Source organism: Arvicola amphibius, chromosome 5 (assembly GCF_903992535.2).
Source record: "Arvicola amphibius chromosome 5, mArvAmp1.2, whole genome shotgun sequence".
NCBI lineage: Eukaryota > Metazoa > Chordata > Mammalia > Rodentia > Cricetidae > Arvicola > Arvicola amphibius.
In genome coordinates, this window is record NC_052051.1 from 40,030,307 (window position 1) to 40,051,684 (window position 21,378).

A 21,378-nucleotide genomic window follows, 5' to 3' on the forward strand; every position below is an offset into this window, starting at 1 on the left:
TTTTTTTCTCAATAGTTCTGGGATTAGCTCCTAAGTGACGTGGCCTGTTGAGTTCTGACCATACTTTGAGCAGTGGGGTTCTTGCCCTATGGTCTTACCATACAATCATCTCCTCAGAAGGTAAAGCATCTGTGGTATTCTTCTTTGAGCACAAGTCTCGACCTTCCAGCACCACCTCCACAGACTCTTCAGTCAGTAATGTGGCTTGGCACTCAGAACTAGCTACAGTCCTAGCCAAACTCAGAAACAAAATGTTCACTCCAGTCTTTTCACTTTGGCGTGAAAATGCCAACTGTCAGTTGTGGAAGCCTGAAACACACACAGACACACACACACACAGAGTGGGGGGGAGTAACATTCTGGCACACACCACACACACATGCACAGAAACACACACTCTCTCTCTCTCTCTCACACACACACACACACACACACACACACAGAGAGAGAGAAACATGTTGGCACACATACACACAGAGAGAGGGGGGTGTAACATTCTGGCACACACCACACACACATGCACAGAAACACACACCACACACACACACACACACACACACACACACACACAGAGAGAGAGAGAGAGAGAGAGAGAGAGAGAGAGAGAGAGAGAGAGAGAGAGAGAGAGAGACTTAGTGACTATCGTGGGGTGGGCAGCGGTTCAGATTTACAAGTGAGCCACTTAAGGACGCAGCAGGTACCAGGCAGTGGGGGCACACACCTTTAATCCCAGCACTCAGGATGCAGAGGCAAGGAGATCTATGTGAGTTCAAGGCCAGCCTGGTCTACAGAGCAAGTTCCAGGACAGGTTCCTAAACTACACAGAGAAACCCTTTTGGGAGGATGGGGACAGAACGAAGTAGAAGGCACAACTCACACCAGCAGGTGAACATTGGTTCCCTCAGATTTCCATAGGAACGTGGGACATTAAGGCTACTGATGGAGTTGATTCCCATAGCCATGGTTTTCATATTTAAGTGTGTAGCACAATCACCTAGAGGGCAAATTACATCACTAGAACCTGAGTTTCTGGTTCAGAAGGGCTGAGACCGAGTCTAGTAAGGTCTTGGGGGCTCTGTGGGAACTACGAAGGCCCTGGAAGCCACTAGCCTATTCTCTTCAATTGAAACCACAAGTTAAGAAATGGCATTGTAATATTTAGGAGTGTAGCTCAGTAGTAGAACATTTGCTTAGAATACAGAAGACCCTGGGCTTGATCTCTAGCACAGCAAAAACAAATCAAACCCAAACTAACAAAAACTCCTCTAAGAAACAGAATTTTAACATTGGATGCTTTGAAAGCAAGCAAGGACTCTCTGGAGTCACAGGAGAAGCTGGTCAACCCCCAGGTGCCTTTTCTTTACCTGCCTAGGCGACTCCATGTGCAGATTGGCAGAGTAGGTAGCTCCACATGCTATAGACATTTTTACACTCTGGGGATGTGGTAGTTTGAATGCAATTAGTCCCCATAAGCTCATAAGGAGTGGCGCTATTGGAAGGTGTGGCTTTGTTGGAGTGGGTGTGGCCTTGTTGGAGGAAGTGTGTCATTGTTGGGGCAGGCTTTGAGGTCTCCTATGCTCAGGATACCGCCCAGTGCTGCAGACCATTTCCTGTTGTCTGCAAGAGATAAGGCCCTCAGCTACTTCGCCAGCATCATGCCTGCCTGCATGCCTCCATGCTCCTCACAATAATGATGGACTGGACCTCTGAACAGTACGGAAGCACCTCCCCAAACGTTTTCCTTTAGAAGAGTTGCCATGGTCATGGTGTCTCTTCACAGCCATAGAAAACCTAAGATGGGGGTTTTAAAATTGCTGATCCAGGACTGAAATCTACCTGTATCCAATGTGTCTCGAACATCACCTACTGCCAGGTCAGCAGGAAGCCTGTGAGAACTTTCCTAGACTCCACATGCAAGTTTCTGATTATTAGGCATGGAGGGGGCCTGAGAATTCACATTGCTCGAAGCCCCTGCCTGAGGCCAAGGCTAGAGGCAGGATTCCTTGGAGGTCCTCAAGGCTTGAACATCCAACAGGAACCAGACTGAGCTCTTTGAGGCTCTGCAGGATGTTAGCAGAGCCAACAGAAGGAAGTTAAGTAGAGAACCTGATTTCGTCTTCCTAGGAAAACAAAGACTAAATCCCTTCTCCGGGAACTTCTGTAGAAAGTCTTCCAGTCAGCATAGTTCAAGTTCAACAAAGTACTTTTAACATTCAACTCAGTTTCTTAAAAATGATATTTTATTGCCTGTAATAAATTATACACCCAACTATCATTTTGCGATCTAAAAAAGAACACATATTATTTTTCATAATTTGATTTCTACAGTAGTTAGTCATGTGTTTATTTGGTGACTTAGTCACAAAGTATCATTTACGAAGTTCACCAAATATTTACAACCTGAAGAGAGTATAATGAGTGGTATGGAAAATTGTCTAAGTTCAATTCCAATCTCTGCATTTGGAACCTCACAATAACAGCTTATTTTTGTAATCAAAGGAAAATTCAAGTTGCTATAAAATGACAGATTTATTTGTGGAAATGTTAAATGAGGGCTGCGCTTGAGTCTGGTGCACAGCACAGAGACTGGGGTTTTGAGCGGCTGTGCAGCGCCAGCTGTAACTTAATGAAAGACATCTGAACTCCTCTTTGCTGGAGACTGAAACCCTTCTAAGCGAGCTGTGTTCTGAGAAAGAAAAAAAAAATACGAGGAAACTAGAGTTGTTTTTCTAACTAAATAAGTTGTTGTAAGCTTGCTATTAAATAATTTGCATAGCTTATGATAAAATAATGGGCACAGAGATGAAGATGGCTTGGTGGGAAATAAAGAGCCTTATTACAGTTGATTGAAAAATGGGCCAAAGCTTTTAGCATAAGGATGCTTCTCTTCTCAAGTGCTTCTAGGTACAAGACAGATAAGACACGCCTATTACCTGGCTGCATGCTGGGTTTGGGGAAAAGTGGTAGCAATGTGTTAGCCATTCTCTTTTAACAGAGAGGGGGCTTTACAGGAGAGGAAATGAGAACTACATTTCCTGACTGGAAGCGAAGGAAGGATTTAGGTAAGCAGGATATAATGATCCAGGTTGGGAAGAGGCCAAGACGGCAGGGTCAAAACCTCCAGTCTTGTCATGGATTCTTAGCGGCAGCAATCTCATTGCATCCTGAAAAATGACCCTAACAATAACACCCTTGAATTGTAGATCATTCTGTTCCCCCTTGGACTGCCATCAAATCACATTTTCTCAGTTTGCTTGTCAAATACCATTTTCCTAGCTTTCCCTAAGCTAATTTGTATAAAATCAAAGTGTAAGATTCTGAGGTGATATAGTTGCTCTCCCCATCCCTCATTTTACTTTCAATGATGCTAGTGACTCATGGCTGAAAACATTAAATGAAAATTGAAGCAAACTACCTAAAATTATAACTTGCACACTTTCTGGTAGCAGAATCAAATCTCATACTGGCCCATTCTATACACCAGGGATCTGAGTCACCCCTTTTATTTATTTATTTATTTATCTATTTATTTTTGGTTTCTTTTCGAGACAGGGTTTCCCTGTAGTTTCTAAAGCCTGTCCTGGAACTAGCTCTTGTAGACCAGGCTGGCCTCGAACTCAGAGATCCGCCTGCCTCTGCCTCCCGAGTGCTGGGATTAAAGGCGTGCGCCACCACGTCCTGGCCCTGAGTCACCCCGTTTAACAGTGGATCCACATTGCATGCACCGCCCTCTTTGTAGACACTCATAGTTACCTCATTTGATTATTTGACTTAATAACGTCCTCAAGCATCAACATACTGATGCCGGCAATTTTTTCACCATCTATCTTTAAGAATTATCCATAGTTGTTTTTATGCAGTTACTTTCTTCACATATTAAACTTTATCAAATGCATTTATCGGGGTGGGGGGAAGAGGTGTGGCTAGAGCTTGGTAACATTTGTGATTTCAGGCATTCATGGTAAGATGTTGGAACCTATTTCCCCCAAATCAGGACAAGACTACCTGGGTTGGAATTGATTGACGTGGTCAGCATAACTATCTTCAAAACCATGTGTTTATCAAGTACTGTTCTGGAAAGCAGGATAATAAATAAGGAAGGGCTGAAGTGTTGTGAAGGGACAGAGCGGCAGTGGATAATAGCCCAGCAGGGCCTTGTGGAGAACCAGGAAAAAACAACAAACAAACAAACCTTCCCATAAACAAGGGGAAAAAGAAAACCACCAGCAAATCCCCAGGAGGGCAGGCAGGGAAGCTGAGGCTGGATTTCAGATTTACAGAGAATTGGAGGCCTTAGAGGTTCCCAGGTGGTGAAGCCCTCACCTGAAAGGGTTTATCTTCAGCTGCTATTTTGAGGGTGGACTACAAGGGGCAAGGTCAAGATAAAGACACTAATAAAAAGATGCGTGGCAAAGAGGAGGTAGAGGGAGCTTTGGTCAGGACCACAGTGCAGAACAGCGGTGGTAAGCAACTGTATGTACTCTGGATTCTCCGGGAAGGTGAAGCTAGTGTAATAGGTAAGGAAGGGTTGGGGAAGTGAGAGGAAGGTGGGGTGGTCATGGCAGAGCAGCTGAGATGACGACTACTGTAGAAGGAACAGAAATGGCAGGTGAAAGGTTTGGCTAGGGACTCGTTTAAGATGCCCTATTAAGGAGGAGAAAGACAGCAACGCCCAAACCTTCTCAGTCAGTGAGAGTGTCCTCAAGGTTAGTTTGTTTATTCAGCATTGAGAGCAGATGAAAAAGGCACAGGCTGAGCTTCCAGAATGTTATTTTTTTTATAAGAAGTTCATCTCTGGAAAAAACACATCACATTTTTCTTTTACAGCTAAATGACAAGAAAATACTTTACAAAGATTTGAAACCTGAATTTTGAGAAAGCCGAATCATCCAGATTTTACCAAATTGTTAAAGAGCCACATAAAATGAGGAGAAAAAATACTGGAGACTCTCTTTGAAAAGAATATAAAGGATTTGTTCAGAGTAAGAAAATTTCTCTTGAGTGAATATTGGTCCTTTCCGGAGTCTGGATTAAGATAAAGTTGGTAAGATAAAGTTGGCTTCGATTAAATGTTTGAAAAGTGAATTCTTCAGAACAGTAAGACTGGATGTAGGATAATAGTCTAGGAGCTGAGACGAGACTCAAGCATTTCATTGTTCCCTCATAATCAAATACAATGCTGGAAATTCTCTGCCTGCACCCCTCCTTGGTTAGAGCAAGAAAAGCTGGATGTTCATAAGACAGCCAAAGCCCATAGGTACCCAGAAACTGAACTCAATCGCAAGGCCACATGCTGATGTTCTAAATCCTTTTGTCCCAACCTTGAAGGCCTACAATGAATCATATTATTTTCTCAACCTTTTTACATCTATTATAATAAAATATTACATAAACAAATGAAACAGTCTAGTGAAAAGAAAAATATCTGTTTTTTTTTTTTAAGCTGAATGCTCAAGAATTTTTTTTAAAGCGAGTTGCTACTTTTTTTCTTCTAAAGTGTTGCATGGACTAGACAAACAACAGACTAAGGGAAGAAGTCACAGAGCTTTGGAATTTGGTCTCAGTTGCACGCTTTTCTGTGTGTATCCTTACTGTCTCTGTCTCAACTGTATGCAAAAATTTACATCACGTCCCATCAACAGATCATATTTAAACTCTGCAGCTCTAACAGTGAAAGAGTGGGCAGCAACTTGAATACACTTATTTGCTTCAAGAGAAAGCATTCAAGATCTGTACATATTGATTTAAAAATGGAGTCTTGGCTGTTACTGTCTTTTGTGGTAAACTCACACAGACATCTTTCCTGTGTGCTAAGTGGACCATTAACATCCTGTGACCTAGTCTTTGAGGACATCTGGTTGCACTCATGCTTGATTGGTACCAACGAATCATGTACACCTTCCCAGGTATCCTACTCTGCTTTCTCATTGACCTGAAGTGATGGATGGATTCTCCTGTATTTCTGACCTGACCCAATCACATTTATGTTTCATATTAATCCTCTCACTCAGTGGCTTGTATAATCTGTTAGGGGTGCACATACCCAGAATTGGGAATAAAATTACCCTTTTATGTAGAAAATACTGTCAATCCTGAAGGTAGTAAAGGTCCTGATCTTGACTAATATAGCCTTTTGAGTCTTGAAAGCAGGATATGGGCATCATTATCCACCTACATGCATATTTGCTAAAAAGAATTAGTGAAATTTGGGGAAAATTATTATATGCACTTAGGGGGAAATCTGGTGCTCAATGCTGTCAGCAAGCACTCATTAATCAGAAGAACATGATGCAACAGACTACCCGTCTGGACAAGGAGATTTGTTATTTGTTCATTATAACATTAGGGAAGTCTAAACTTCTAAGTAACAGTTCTGAGAAGCTGAAATATTTTCCTTCTAATAATAGTAGGGTTAAATGGCTGTGAGTCTGAACTGAAAATCAGAACAGAATTATTGATATTCTTTATTCTCTGGAAATCTTCCTTCCTTCCTTCCTTTCTTTCTTTCTTTCTTTCTTTCTTTCTTTCTTTCTTTCTTTCTTTCAATGAAAATGCTACTAAAAGAAAAACAACTAAGTTGAGTTTTATCTTTGAGCATATACTGCCCACCTTATCAGTACTCTACACATAACCTAATCATTTGTGTATATTCCAGAAGGAGATTCTTAAACACAAAAGGCCAAGATTGGCAGCAACCAAATAATAGAAGAAAAAGTCCTAAGATTCACTGATTTGAGACATCTTCCCAGGATTGTACTTGTTTGAGGCTTCACATCAGAGAAGGCAGATGGCTTGAGTTTAAGGCTGGGTTTGGGTCTAGCCTCCTGAACAGTCTCTGGAATTCCACTGTTTATCTGTTGTGTCTGAGAGATAAGGTGGTAGGAGTCCCAAGCCAGGCTCCCACCAGAGCTGGCACTCTGACTTTGGGATCCTAATAGCTAACAAGAGGATGTAGTGCATAGGGCATTTTCAAAGCAGTAACTCTGGCAATGCTCACAGCAGATAATTTGTCCAATTCCCATTTTACAGAAGAAAAAAAATGAGACAAAGAAGAGTAAATACTGTGTCTATGTTCCCAGTTGGTAAGAAGAAAAACAAGGATTTCTGCTCAGCTAAACTGAACCCAAATACAGATTCAGGAAAGAGTCACAGTGTTTCTTCTCACAGGAACTGATGATACAAGGTGGCAAAAGCCAGACACACAAGTTTACAAAATCATATTTTTGCCAGTTTTCAAGTAACCAAATATATGTATCTGATTAGCTAGTCTTTCTCTTCACAGTTAGCCAGAATAGATCCCCCAGAGTCAGTGCTGCTAAGGGAAAGAGCAGCTAGAAAGATCTTTACAGCAAATATGCAAGTCTGAACTATAAGACATGGCAACACTGTTTGTCTAGATCAAGGTCAATAATCCACTCAAATTAGTTTCCCATCTGAGCAGAGTAATAAAAACTTGAGACCTGTAAAAGCTGTTCTCCCGAAATGAGAAGACATAAACAATAGCATGAAACCTACAAAGTCACTACCACAAGGACAGAGCCAAAGGCTGTTGTGCAACTTGGAGAGCCCATTCCCAGTTCCAACGCCACAAGGCTAGAGCCTCTCAAACTTCTGCACAAACATTATTCACCTGGAAGGTCTGGTTACAAATGCAGATTCTAAATCAGTGTACCTGGGAGATTGATGTGTTATGAGGCCTCAGGTCAGACCAATGATTCTGGATGAGGCTCATGTCATACAAGTGATGGTGAACAAGCCCAGTAGTCTCAAGAGTGAGGAAATGGTGCATTTCCTTCAAACTTCAAAATTCAGCATCTATAACAATGCCTTTCTCACTAAACCTACACTGAGTTTCTCCTAGTAAGGTTAAAAGAAAATGAAAGGTCTCCTCCTACCCCGACCCAAACCAATGTCTCTATAATGGAAGAGTAAAAGATTTGGTGTCCTTCATATAAATTACAGGTATGCGGAGTCCTTCTTTATATGTGTTGCTTTTATTGGTTAATGAGTAAAGAATCTGCCCTAGTCTGTGACAAGGTAGATGTGGAACTAGGTGGGGAAAACTAAAGTGAATGCTGGGAGAAAGAAGGCAGAATCAAGGAGATGACATGTAGCCACTAAAGGGGAAAAACGTGAGCTGCCAGCTGGAACCTTGCTGGTAGGCTATGAGCTTCATAGTAAAATATAAAATAATGAAAATGGGTTAATTCTAGATGTAAGAGCTAGCTAGCAACATGCTTAAGTGATTGTCCAAGCAGTGATTTAAATAACACAGTTTTCTGTGTGATTATTTCAGGAGTCTGAGTAGCTGGGAAATGAACAAACGGCCTCCTATAAAACAGTCCCTGTAAGCAAAAGAGGTACAGAAAGACATTTAAGTTTAAAGCTTCTTTAGTCAAAATCTCTGAGAGTAGCTTGCTAGGCCAATGGTTTTCTGGATGACATAATGCAAGATGAGTCTTCCCATAATACTTCAAGAGCTCACCGAGGAGAAGAGGTTATACTTTTTAAAGAGCTGAGTTTTTACACAGTTCAATATGGTAAACATGGGCTGTCACAACTACTTTGCACTTTTAATGTAATGGGTCTGATATGAAAATACACACTAGATTTCAAATACCATGAAGAAAAGAATGTGAACTATGTCACTAGTAAACCTCATGCTAGTTTATCTTAATAATGTACTTATATCTTAGCAATGTTTAAGATATGTTGGGTTAAATGCCATATTTTACAGAAATAGTTATACCCATGTTGGTTTCTGACACTTGGGATAGAACCCAGGATATCAAACATGCTGGGCATATTCTCTACTACTGAGCCACTCATTACTTTTTTTTTTTTAATACTAGAGCTTTATCTAGGCCATGCATGTTCTCTGCCATTCAGCTACACCTCAATTGTATATGTGGTTTACATTCTGTTTCTGGTGGGCTTGGTGTTCAAACTGTCATTTTCAGAGCTTAAAAGAAAAGGAGCCTCTTGTCCCCCACCCCACACCTACTGATCCCACAGACACCTGAGCACATTCAAGTTATGGAAGGCCTGGGCTAGCTTTCCCACAGCATTTCGTACCAGGTGTTGACTGACATGAGTGGCAGGTGACAAAGGCATTGTGCTTACTGAATTTTCTACGCTAATATGCCAGCAGAGCTGTGGCATTTTACAGGAGTGAAATGACCAAATAATTCTAAAATTCATATTAAAAACTACATTAAACATAAGAACTTGCACACACACACAATATATACTCATTGGGAAGGGGGACTGTTGGGATGTTACCTTAGTTACTTCTGGGTTTTCAGCCACCATGTAAGTGAAGCCAATGTTCACCAGATCTGTGCCACTGCAGACACACAATATCCGCCCTTCCAGATCATTTTCAGATTTTCCAACAGCTTCGAGAGCAGCCAGGATTTTGGGATCCTGTAGGTGTATAAAAATAGGAAAAAATATGTTAGATTGCAGTGTGTGGAGAAAAACATGGTGAAAAGAAACACATTTTGGGTAAAAATATACCTTAAAGGGAATGATCCTTACCCCATTTAAAATCCTAGTGAACTAACATTATTATACAACCTAGAGAGATGAAATTTCCAATATTACAAAGTACCAGAAACCCTTCAGAAGGGCTTTATGCTTTTTTTTAACTTTAAAGATCTTGGTTCAATAATGTTTGTGTTGATTTTTAACATAAATCTTATTTATTTGTTTTGACTGAACATATGTCTTTGTTTGTGAGTACCTGGTGCTCAGATTGTTAAAGTCACCATGTGGATCTCAGGACTGGCCAGGGTTCAATGGAAGAGCAGTCAGTGCTCTGAACTGCTGAGCCACACCTCTAGTTCCTTTGTCTGGATTTTTGATTGTCACTATAAGAGAACTTCAGATTTAGTGAAGTTCAGGAAAGACCATGACTGGTTTGTGTTTGTGTCCATAAACACCCAAGGGCCCTCTTATCACAGAACACAGGCTTACTTACCTAGATGAATAAACAAAACATCCACCGCAGTTACCACCACAGGCTATTCTTATGAAATGAAGGTGAGACTCTTAAGCAGCTTAGATATAAGACAAACACTTTCATTTCTACAAGCTATGCATCCTCACATGAAGGAACACAGTGAAAGTGTACCCCAATGAAGGAACACGGTGAAAGTGTACCCCAATGAAGGAACACTGTGAAAGTGTACCCCAATGAAGGAACACGGTGAAAGTGTACCCCAATGAAGGAACAAGGTGAAAGTGTACCCCAATGAAGGAGCACTGTGAAAGTGTACCGCAATGAAGGAGCACTGTGAAAGTGTACCCCAATGAAGGAACACTGTGAAAGTGTACCCCAATCCCTACATAAAACACCACATTTGTTTTCCCGAGGAAATTCCAACACGCAGTTACACAGGAAACTTAGCTAACATAAAGGAGGCCAGCTGCAAAATAAGTAAACAAATAGGAAAAGAATTTTGTTTCGGACATCCGAAAACATGCAGGGCAGGTACACTGAAGGAAATAAATACTGTGGTAGAATCTTCTATGACGAGACGCCTTTTAAATTCCTACCATCACTCATTATACATATAGCTTCTTATTCAAACAAACCAATGTAGGAAGATCCCTGGCTTCTGTGCTCTGGTAGCTTTTCCTTTCGGGGGTTAGCGAAGCTTTCTGTGTGAACTAGTGTACTGAGTGCACAAGTGAAGAAATACGGGGTGCTTCAGCCTTATAAATCTCCACATTCATCAGCCACATATGGAAAGCAAATTACTGATAGCAAGAGATTGGGGAGAGGTATTAAAATTAATTTCCAGATTAAGGCAGCTGTCTCTCTGACACTGATACTATGCAAAGGTTTTAGTTTCCAAGGACTAAAACATTCCTAATATAACTGAAAATAATGTAAGCCAAGTCACCTAAGAATTACAGATGAAATGGCTACTCTGTGTCCATCCTTAAACCCAACTTGATGATTTGGGGCGATTAGAAGTGAAATAGAATCCTAGAGATTTTACCCTCAAAGGGTAAAAGTGCTCACTGTCCAAGCTTGATGTCTCAAGTTTGATTCCCAGAACCATGTAAAGGTGGATGGACAGAACTAATTCCACAGGAACATCATGGTCTATGCACACTCATGTCCACAACACACACACACACACACACACACACACACAAATGATACCAATCACATTTACCTTTGGTATGGCTGCCAGCCGAATACTGTTGATGAGGGAACATTCTAGCACTTGTCCTTCCTGAAGAGAGAGCATACACCCCAGCAATGAACTTAAATTCTCCCAGCCTCATGGCATAGAGTGCTTAGAAAACATGTCTAAAAATAAAATCAATGCTGTACAGAGAAGGGGCAAAATGCAAACCATGTAACAGTAATGATTTCTAATGATCGGAAAGAAAAGACTCAAACTTCTTATTTCACATAAGATTGTCATTGCATTTATATACATAATAATGCCTATATATTATTAAATATGTAGATATAGAAAACATTAAGTAGAAATAATTCCAACTTTTATATAATTCCAATTACACCTTTCTTGGTTTGGGTTCCAATGTTTATTAAATGTGAACAGTGTGCCACACATCCAATTATGCCCCAGGGTCTAATTTAATGTGCCTTTTAATTTCAGCTCGAAAATTATTTTCTAGAAAATATTCCTAACTCTCAAGATTAAATCAGACCTACTTTGTCTAAGCTTTTATAACAAAGTAAACATCTTGTTCACAATGCTCAGTGACTTGAAGCTCTTTGAAAAACGCCCAACTTTGTTCCTCCAGTAGAATCTTTAGAGTTCACCTGCATAATGCCTTTAGTCCCCCAGCGTCCTCAACGCCTGGGACAGGAAAGCAATAGTAAAAACTCTCCAAAGAATGAGTAAGCATAGCATCCATGTTCTCAAGAGGAACTTGGTCTACCTACTGAGAAATGAAACGGCTTGAGCTGGAAGGCAGGTGAGGCGGCCTGCTGCTCTTATGCCTTACCTTGCCTTCACTCTTCCAGGTCAGGAAAAAGCCAAATTCGTCCACTTTGAAGAGGCAGTTGGGTTCAAACACGAAAGATTCCTGTTAAAAAGAAGTGTGATGGGTTTCATGACTTAACAACATTTTGATTCAATAAAAATTCAAGTATGTTTGAGGGTCCAAACACAGGGCAAGGAGCAATCACTGTTTGTACCTGGATCCTCACCCTCCATTTCTGATGATACTGGGGACCATTTTCATTTAGGGCACGTGTGCCCTTTTTCTTTATCAAAAGGCTGATCTGTGTAACAGAAACCCTTCCTCTAGAACACACACAAAATTACTGACATCGATGCCCTGAGTTTACACAGGAAAGGGTTTCCTGAAGGTCACAGGAGAGAAAGTCCTGAAAGATAATTGAGTGTTGCTTGTTTGCCCTCCGGAGAGAGGACACACAGCTGCCTGTCACTAATCCATACCAACACTAGCCCTGAGATGCATCACCACAAGCCCTTTGGGGCTTCTGATGCACGATGTATTGAGTACCATTGCTGTGGACTTTGACTCCAGAAACTCAATGAAAACCACAGAATCAAAGCTTCAATTGAAAAGGAGGGCTCTCCAAACTCACACACCACAGCAGATCTGCCCTATGTGCCAATGGATTCCTGGCCCACTGCATTTAGGAACACAAGGAAAATCTGTCAGCGAGAGAAAAAGAGTGTTCGGGAAATGAACCCAGATGCTCTGTGCCCTCTGCATAATTCCATGACATGGCTCTGTGCTTCAACAAATCTAGGCATTCTTCTCATGAACTAAAGAAGCCAGCTTCCTAGATCAGTGCAACACCAACAATTAGGAGCCTGTCCTTTCTGCAGGGAAAAAGCATCACTAAATAAGTAGCAATTACAGGATTAACATTTTAAGAAAGGCACTTCAGACGCTTAGTTTCTCAGATCCAAATTTATCTTTCTAAATTCCAGGAAAACTGCAACATTCATCAAGGCAAATCCAACATCAAGAGATGGCCACCATAAGATGGTAGAATCAGGGGACCTGGAAGACCTGAATGGAGCTAGCCTTTAATCTGTTTGTGTAGTTTTCTGGCAAAGAATCACTGTAAGGGTTCAACTCCCACACCAGGCAGTGGGAACTCCACATCAGTACTGGGAACCACAGATAGCAATGAATAAGACAGAGGCAAAGGTAGACACCTCTCTCTCTCTCTCTCTCTCTCTCTCTCTCTCTCTCTCTCTCTCTCTCTCTCTCTCTCTCTCTCTCTCTCTCTCTCTCTCTCTCTCCCTTTCGAGACAAAATTCAGTTCACCATTGTCTACTTACTTGCCCCGAACAGACCCTTTCTGTCTCAGAATCCTACCTAATCAAAGTCTTTACCCACACCTTTTGGGTAAGTTGTAGCAATTAAATGAGCCAGGGGATGCAAGGTAGACAGTGCAGAGTCACAACTCAGCAAGCTACATCCTATGGCATTGTAACCATGGTAGCAGCCTATTATGAACAAGTATTTGGCAGTAAGTGTGTGATTTGACCTCGAATGGTTGATGTTTCCTTTCTTCTTGAAATGCTTTCCCCGTCCTTACCCTGACCAAGCCCCACTCCTCTAAGGTCACTTCCTGCCTTTTCCCTGTACACCCCAACTCTGCATATCCTCCAGACTTGGTTCTAGGACTTCTAATTTCCATCATGCTCCTAGATTTCTGTAAATCACATGGATTCGGTACTGACTGGTTACTGCTGCCTTCCACGTTTACAAATAGCAGCCCAGTTACCTGTGAGGCTGAAATCAGACATTTAACTCTCCAGTTGCCGTCCCCACTGGGATGTTTCCGAGTCAGCATGTTCAGATCTGACTTTCTGGCTCCCTCCCTCCTCTCTGAGCAGCTCCATTGTCACAAGCTGTTCTTACTTCAACAAATGTCACCAGTGTATCTGGCTCGTCACCAGACAGACTTACTCACTGAGCCTGAGAGTCTTTCTTGGCTTTCCTTCCTTGTTTTCTGCTCGTGATCATTCATAAGTCTACTTTCACAGTGCTTAGGTGATAATGCCCAGCTAACTCCATCTCCACCATTATGCCCGTGGTTCAAACATTTGTTACGATTCCTGTGAATTCTTCCCCCTTCTACACTGTTTATCTCAAAGCAGCCATGTTGATTCTTTTTAATTTTTTTTAACCAGTTCTCTAAAATCCTGAACTAATATATTCCCATTATATTTAGGATAAAATTTCAACTAAAGTTCGTCTAATGAGTCCTAGGAACATCCGGGTCCTTTGTATCTTACTTTAGTTACTTCCTGCCATGTGATCTTGTGGCTCACTACCAACAAAACAGTTTTCCTTAAATGCCTTCAGTGCTTTCCAGCCTCAAAACCTTTGCGCTTCTAGCTCCACCTCTTCCAAAATGTCTCTCTAGTCCCCTTGGTGAACCTGGCTCTTCATCTTAATATCTCCCACTTTAATGACTGATCGAGCCCCCTTCAGAGAGGCTCCCCAGTCTCCTTACTATGTGTCTGATTTCCTGACAAAGTATCTTGCTTTCTTCCTTGCTGACAGTGAATGCTGTCTGCTGTTATGTCATCTCCTGACTGACTGGCTTACACACTAGAATGTAACATCCACGAGGAGCACCCTTAAGTGGTCTTGTGTATCTCTAAGTTTCTTTCACTTCAAATACTTATTTCAAAATCATCCTAAAACTAATCCACTCATGAAAGGATGAATGGACAGGTAACTTTCTTAAATAAAATATTTTACTACAGGCCAGTATGTAAAAAAAAAAAGATAAAAATGAACAAGATAAGAAAATTGAGCAAAAAGAAGAAAATACAGTAGAAGGGTAAAACAGGGATAGAGGGAAATGTAGAAAGACTTGGAGCTAGATGCTGGAGGATCCTCCAAGTAGGCAACAAAACCCTAGGGGTCCTCATCAACTAAAATAAGATTAAATATTTATAAAGGGCCTGTCTAGCTCATGAGATAAACCCTATTTGTTATTATGAGAAGCAATGTCCAGAGTGAGAGTCTTCCCAGGACCTCACCTAAAAGCTCTCTGACTGATGCTACAATAAAAAGCCTACAATAAGCTCCTTGGCTTAGCCGAGAGGCTTCCTGACCAAGCATATCCTAACTGCATATGAAACTTCAGGGCACAGATCTGAGGGCTAAGTGACAACCAACTGAAAGGAACTAGCGCAAACCTACTTAGGTTTCTACCTCCTACCAGCAAGCCAAGCACTGGGCCTCTACTGGTGGTGGCAAATATACACAATCTCTACGCTTTCTTGGCCATGATAGTTTTATATTTCATAGAGGTATTTTCAGACTAGAACTCAGGCTAAGGCACCCTGACCAGACTATAGTGATATCTAAGACCCATAGCCAGGTACATTGTCTACCACCTAAGGAACTGTGGAAGAGAGGACTGAAAAGGAAGCCAGGCTTTGTCTGCTTTGCAAATCTGTTTGTTTTCCAGTTAAGAGGTAGTAATTGAATCTGCTGATAAGAAAACAACCCATAGCATGGGGCCTGGGTTTTCATTTCTCCTATGCAAAGCTACCCCCTGGAGAGTTCCAGGGCCCAGTTGGCTAACCAGCCCAACTCTTACTTGAGGCCACAGGGAGCAGGCTGGAAAGAGCCAGGAATTCTTGTGGAAATTCTGAACAAGTGGCAGCTGGAGGTCACTTTTCTTGAGAGAGGCACGAACATCATTCGAGCCACCAGCACTGCTGTCAGAATTCTATTTCTGGCACTAGGATCCCTGGTCAGAAGGCGTGTGCCACTCAAGGCTTCTGGAGACAGACACTTACCACCTCATCAAACATGGAGGGCATGATAAGCTCTATGCTATTTTTTACTGGATGCTATCTTCACAGTATTCGATAGCACAGCCTCACAAAATATTCAAATTGATTTAATATTTTTTTATTCTTTCAATTTCAAAAGATATTCTGTCAAGTAAAATTTAATTCCCTTTCTCCTTTAAAGGAATCCCAGAGAACTCAGCTGGCTGAATCAAAAGGAGGGTAGGTAGGTGGCTATACAGACAACAGATACTTGAGTGCGTTTGTATCTGTACCTTATGTGTATGATTACACATGTACATGTGTGTGCATGCATGTGAGATCCAACAACTGATGAGCTGGATTTATGTCGATTGCCTATATATTGATAGAGGGTCTCTTGCTGAACTCAGAGTTTGCCAATTTATCTAGTCCTGCTAGCTAGTTTACCCTGGAGAGCCCCCATCTTTACTTCCCAAGAGTGGGTGGTGGGGAATCAGAATTTAGTTCCTTACACTCGTGCTGCACGTAGTTTGCCCACTGAGAAATCTCCCTAGCCCCATAACTTTGATTTCAAGGTAGACTACAGTTCTTCCTTTCCTGTCCTCCCTTTCACCATGGTTACCCAAGTTAGCCCCTAATGTCGATGTTTATATTGTGGGCTTTGAAAGACAAACTATGATAGTCACGTCTTATTTCCAGCTATGGCCAACTTTTCTGGATAGGCTAGTATGTGGTATAATTATACTTTACTTAAACAGGAGTGGTGCAAGACTTCTCTTTTGCACTTGTAACTGGGAAGATTCAGATGTGGAGGAGTGAATGGAGAGGGCTTTTGTATTCCATCACAAGTCTTACATGCCTGAGATGGAGGACTTTGATGATTTGAATGACAATGTCCCCACAGACATGGGGGGTTTGGATATTCGATCTCCAATATCTCCAGCTGGTAGTACTGTTCACTTAGGTTTAGGGGGTGGAGTCGCTAGAGGAAGTATGTATAGCACAAATAATAAGAAACAAACAGAAACAGATATTGGGGTTCAAGCTGAAGACCAGAAAAAATCAGCCAACCACTAGAGAGACCTTTTACCTTCACCAAATCTTCAAATTGAAAGAGCGGGATCCTGTCTCCACTAATCCTCAGATTCCACCCTCCAGTGAGTTCCTGTCTCTTTCCCCTTTATATTCCTCTCTTTGCCCGGCCAAATTGCTCCTGTCTCCACCTTCTAGTGCTGGGGTTAAAGGTGTGTGGCTCACAAACACTGGAATTAAAAGTGCAAGCCACCAACAAGCCAACAAGTCAAGCAAAGGACAGACATTCATAAATAGGAATAAGTCTCCAAAATATCCTATGTACTCACTCATAAGTGGCTTTTATACATAAAGCAGAAAAAAGCCTACAAAACTCACAATCCCAGAGAACCTAGACAACAATGAGGACCCTAAGAGAGACAGAGACAGAGACATACATGGATCTAATCTACATGGGAAGTAGAAAAAGACAAGATTTCCTGACTAAATTGGGAGTATGGGGACCATGGGGAGGGGAGGGGAGAAAAACATATAGCTCAATAAAAACAATTTTTAAAAAGAGGAAAAAAAAGAATAAGTCTCCATGTATTATTTGGGGGAGTAAATGGCAGGATCCTAAAGAGTAACACTATGCCTGCACCTTCCCTGCTATGAAAAACTCATATCCCTTTGGTACCATAAAATTAAATTAACTTCAAGTTTCTTTAACTTCTTTCTTTATGTTGCCTTTTGTGGTGATATTTTGATCCATTCAGCCAACGACTTTTGGGGTAACAAGCCCTAGGACGTGGTCTTATGTGCCTATGACAACTTAAAAACGGAGGGAGAGGGTCTCACGGTCTCTTGGGTGACCAGAGCTGAGCAGGCAGTGAATAGACTGCTTGCAGTTGGTGCTCTTCACCCATGGGCAGAGAAACTGGACAAAGGCAGCTGGATCAGCAGCGACATCTGATTTGTTCTGCATCTGTAAATTTGTCTTTTCATTGCACCCCTTAGTAAATTGGTTATTAGACCTATGTGAGTTCTCCCTTGAGCCTTTGTTATGGTGTTTCTTCACAGTGATAAAAAGTAATGAATGCAAGGACATTCAAAGGAGGTGGCACTCTACAGTGGTTTGGGGACTCTAACCTCCTCTCTACAGAAACCTGCTGAAGTATCTCGGTAGTCATGCTGATTAACCTTCTTGACCATAACTTTTCCTACCTACCTAAAAATGAATAAAACTGACACTAATCTCAAAGGACTAAGAACTTAGTTCTCAAAAGAACTAAGCAGAGTCTAAGGAGTTGGGAAAAGGTAAACGCTGAATAAGCAAGTGGCTGTGACTATGAGAAAATAGATGCAAATAAGCTGATGATTTTGCATAAGGCGTTTCACAAATACTACCTTACTTAACACTAATAAGCTTATGATTTTGCATAAGGCGTTTCACAAATACCATCTCACTTAACACTAACAAGAACTCTACCAGGCTTTAGTAGATTTGCCACAACAGCACAAATGTGCCACACAATCACCATGAACCCACCTCAGCTCATAGACAAGAGAGGGGCACAAGGTTGATTGTGATTTTAATGTCTAGTGGCTACCACCACAGTCAGCACATCTTTACATAGGGGGGAAGATGTTCACAGCCATTTCTTCAAGACCATAGTCAATGAGCAACAAACCCAAGATTTGCGCCAGCTTCTGTGATTCTGAGTCACTGTCACTTTTACTGTGTCAACCCTAGACAGAAATCCATTGTGCATCTATACCACATTTTCTTTAACCATTCATCAGATTGACACCCAAAGTACTTCTGTTTCCTGGATATCGTGAGCAGACATGTAATGAACACGCATATGCGGTTACCTCTGGAGGAGGATATAGGCTCCCTTGGCTATATGTCCAGGAGTGATACAGCTAGGTCATATGGTAGTTCAGCTTTTTTTTTTGAGAAACTTCCAGACTGACTTTCTAAAGTGGCTGCTCTAGTTTATTTCCCCACCAACAGTGTGTAGGGTTTTCCTTTTCCATTTTCTTAACAGCATTTGTTGTCATTCATATTCCTAGTGGTGGCCATTCTGACTAGGTGAGATGGAATGTTAATGGAGTTTTAATCTACTTTTCCCTGATTGCTAAGGCTATTGAACATGTTTAAGAGTATTTACTAGTCATCTGTATTTCTTCTTTTAAGAACCTCCTGTTCAGGTTCACACACTATGTTTTGTTTGGATTGTCTTTCTTGATGTGTATATTTTTATTAGTTCTTTGTATAGTCCAGACACTAACTCTTTGTCAGATCAACGAATGGGAAAGATTTTTCTCCCTTTGTGTAGGCTGCCTCCTACTCAACTGACACCCCCCTTCATTGCTTAGTTTCATGTTATTTCATTTGCCAACTGATAGTCTTAATCCAGTGATGCTGGAGTGCTACTCAGAAAGTCCTTACTTGTGTCTCCGTGTTGAAGTAGCCTGCCTATTTTTCCCTCTAGCACTTTTAAAGTGTGAGGTTTCCTGTTGATGTCCTTGATCCATCTGTCAAAGTGTGAGGTTTCCTGTTGATGTCCTTGATCCATTTGTCAAAGTGTGAGGTCTGCTGTTGAGATTCTTGATCGATTTGTCAAAGTGTGAGATTTCTTGTTGAGGTCCTTGACCCAATTGTCAAAGTGTGAGGTCTACTGTTGAGGTTCTTGATCCATTTGTCAAAGTGTGAGGTCTCCTGTTGAGGTTCTTGATCAGTTTGTCAAAGTGTGAGGTCTGTTGTTGATGTCCTCGATCCACTGGAAGTTGAGCTTTGTGCAAGTTAAGTGATAAGGATCTAGTTTCATTCTTGTATATATTAACATGGTTTCCCCAGCACCATTTTTTGAAGATGCTGTCTTTTCTCTAACGTGTATTTTTGATATCTTTGTAGGACAGGATTTTTAATGAGGGAGTTGAATATTCATAATTGTGCCATAAATCTTGTAAAATTTTCATTCAGATACTAGCACCAGGAAAAACACCCCAATGCCTTATTGTACATCAATGTGATGGATGCTGTGACTTAAGACAATTCCTTCTCCTCCACACTCTGGCATCCGAACTCCTGAACTGCACCTGCAACACACCTTTTCCAACTTCTTAGGATATTTGCTGCTCATAATAGATGCCTTAATTTAGTATATTTTTCTATGTTTATGTTTTCCCTACAATCCAAAGTCAAGTCCCTTTATTTTACCTAGCAGTATGTATTTTTACAATATAGCTTCCTTTAGACTGTGACGGAAACATACAAGCATAAAATATCTTATGATCACTAGAAGCAGCTCGATAATCAGATAAATCTAACCCCCAATGTGATGGTGAGAAAGAAACATACTTCTTCGTTACTGACTAGAGATAAAAGCATCAAGTACACCTCTCCCAGGTTACCTTGCGGTACTAGAGAATTTGACACAGAAACTGAACCAAAGCCAGACATGATAGGACATGCCTGTGATAACAGCAGTCAGAAGGATAAGGTAGGAGGATTGAGTGGTGGAGGCCAGTCTGGCCTATATAGGCAGGTTCTGCCTTATTAAAGTAAAACAAAGGCACAATATAATATTAACAAAGTAAATATTTGCCAGTTGTTACTATAACACACTAATAATTCTTAGTGTTGCTAATAGAGATTATGTATTAGCAAACAAAAAATAATGTAAAAACTACCAGCCTTATTTTACAGACGAGAACACTAATCTTAATTGAAGTCTGGCCAGTTGTCCAAGAGGATACAGATAACAGAAGGTGGGGCAGAGCTGTATCTGCATTTAATAAGGGAACGCACTTCTGTTTTGTGAGTCGAGTCAGAAAGAACAATATTCCTGGGTGTACATATTTCCTCTAGCCTAGATTACAAAGCTGTGTATAATGAAAACCCAAAATTTATAAATTATTGCTGAATTAGACCCACTGAAAGTTTGTATTCTCTGTAATGTTCAGCTTGAGTGGTCTGTTCTTCTCCACCCCAGATGACTTTCCTCGCAAGCCAGTCTCTTGTCAACTTTCATGTCACGCAGTGGCTGGCACAGAGAATAAGTCATCGGACATCATGTCTATTCATTTCTTCAAGGTTAGAAGTAGCCGGTGCTCTTAATTTTCAGCACTGTGATGATCCACATGAGCTTCTAGTGAAACTCAGCCTATTAGAAACTTCTCATGGCAGGAGGCGGGCTCAGGGATTTTACAGCTTTCACAAGGTCCTCAGAGGGTCCCTTTGCTCACTGAGGTTACAGAAAGGTAAAGGATTGATTGAGGTAGACATGTTTGGTAGTGGAGCTGCTCCTAGATAGCCCAGTCATGTAGCTGCCTTTGAGTGGTCCATGTTCTCAGATGTAACCAAGGTCTTGAACACAATTTTTCTTTTGTCTGCTTGTGCTTTCTCTACTGAGGATAAATTGTTGGTACATCACCTCTCTCCTTGAAAAATTGCTCAACAGAGTTGGAACTTCCTTCTGTTTCATTGATGGCTAGGGACAGTGAGCTGTAGAGAGCAGTCCTGTTCAGGAGCCCATGCCCTGCGCTTGACAGGGTGCTCACACTCGGGGTGGGAGAGCAAGCC

General features: G+C 41.4%; 1 protein-coding gene across 2 annotated transcripts in view; it reads right to left on the reverse strand.

Annotated features, from left to right (window-relative positions):
* Window positions 1–21,378, reverse strand: part of Plcb4 (phospholipase C beta 4) — a 363,836-nt gene that overhangs the window by 96,245 nt on the left and 246,213 nt on the right. For both annotated transcript variants that reach the window (XM_038331031.1, XM_038331032.1), the window contains 3 exons: window positions 11,995–12,075; window positions 11,190–11,249; window positions 9,283–9,426 (listed from right to left, as the gene is read on the reverse strand). In XM_038331031.1, coding sequence (XP_038186959.1) covers window positions 9,283–9,426; window positions 11,190–11,249; window positions 11,995–12,075 — 285 coding nt within the window. The remainder of the gene's footprint in view (window positions 1–9,282; window positions 9,427–11,189; window positions 11,250–11,994; window positions 12,076–21,378) is intronic.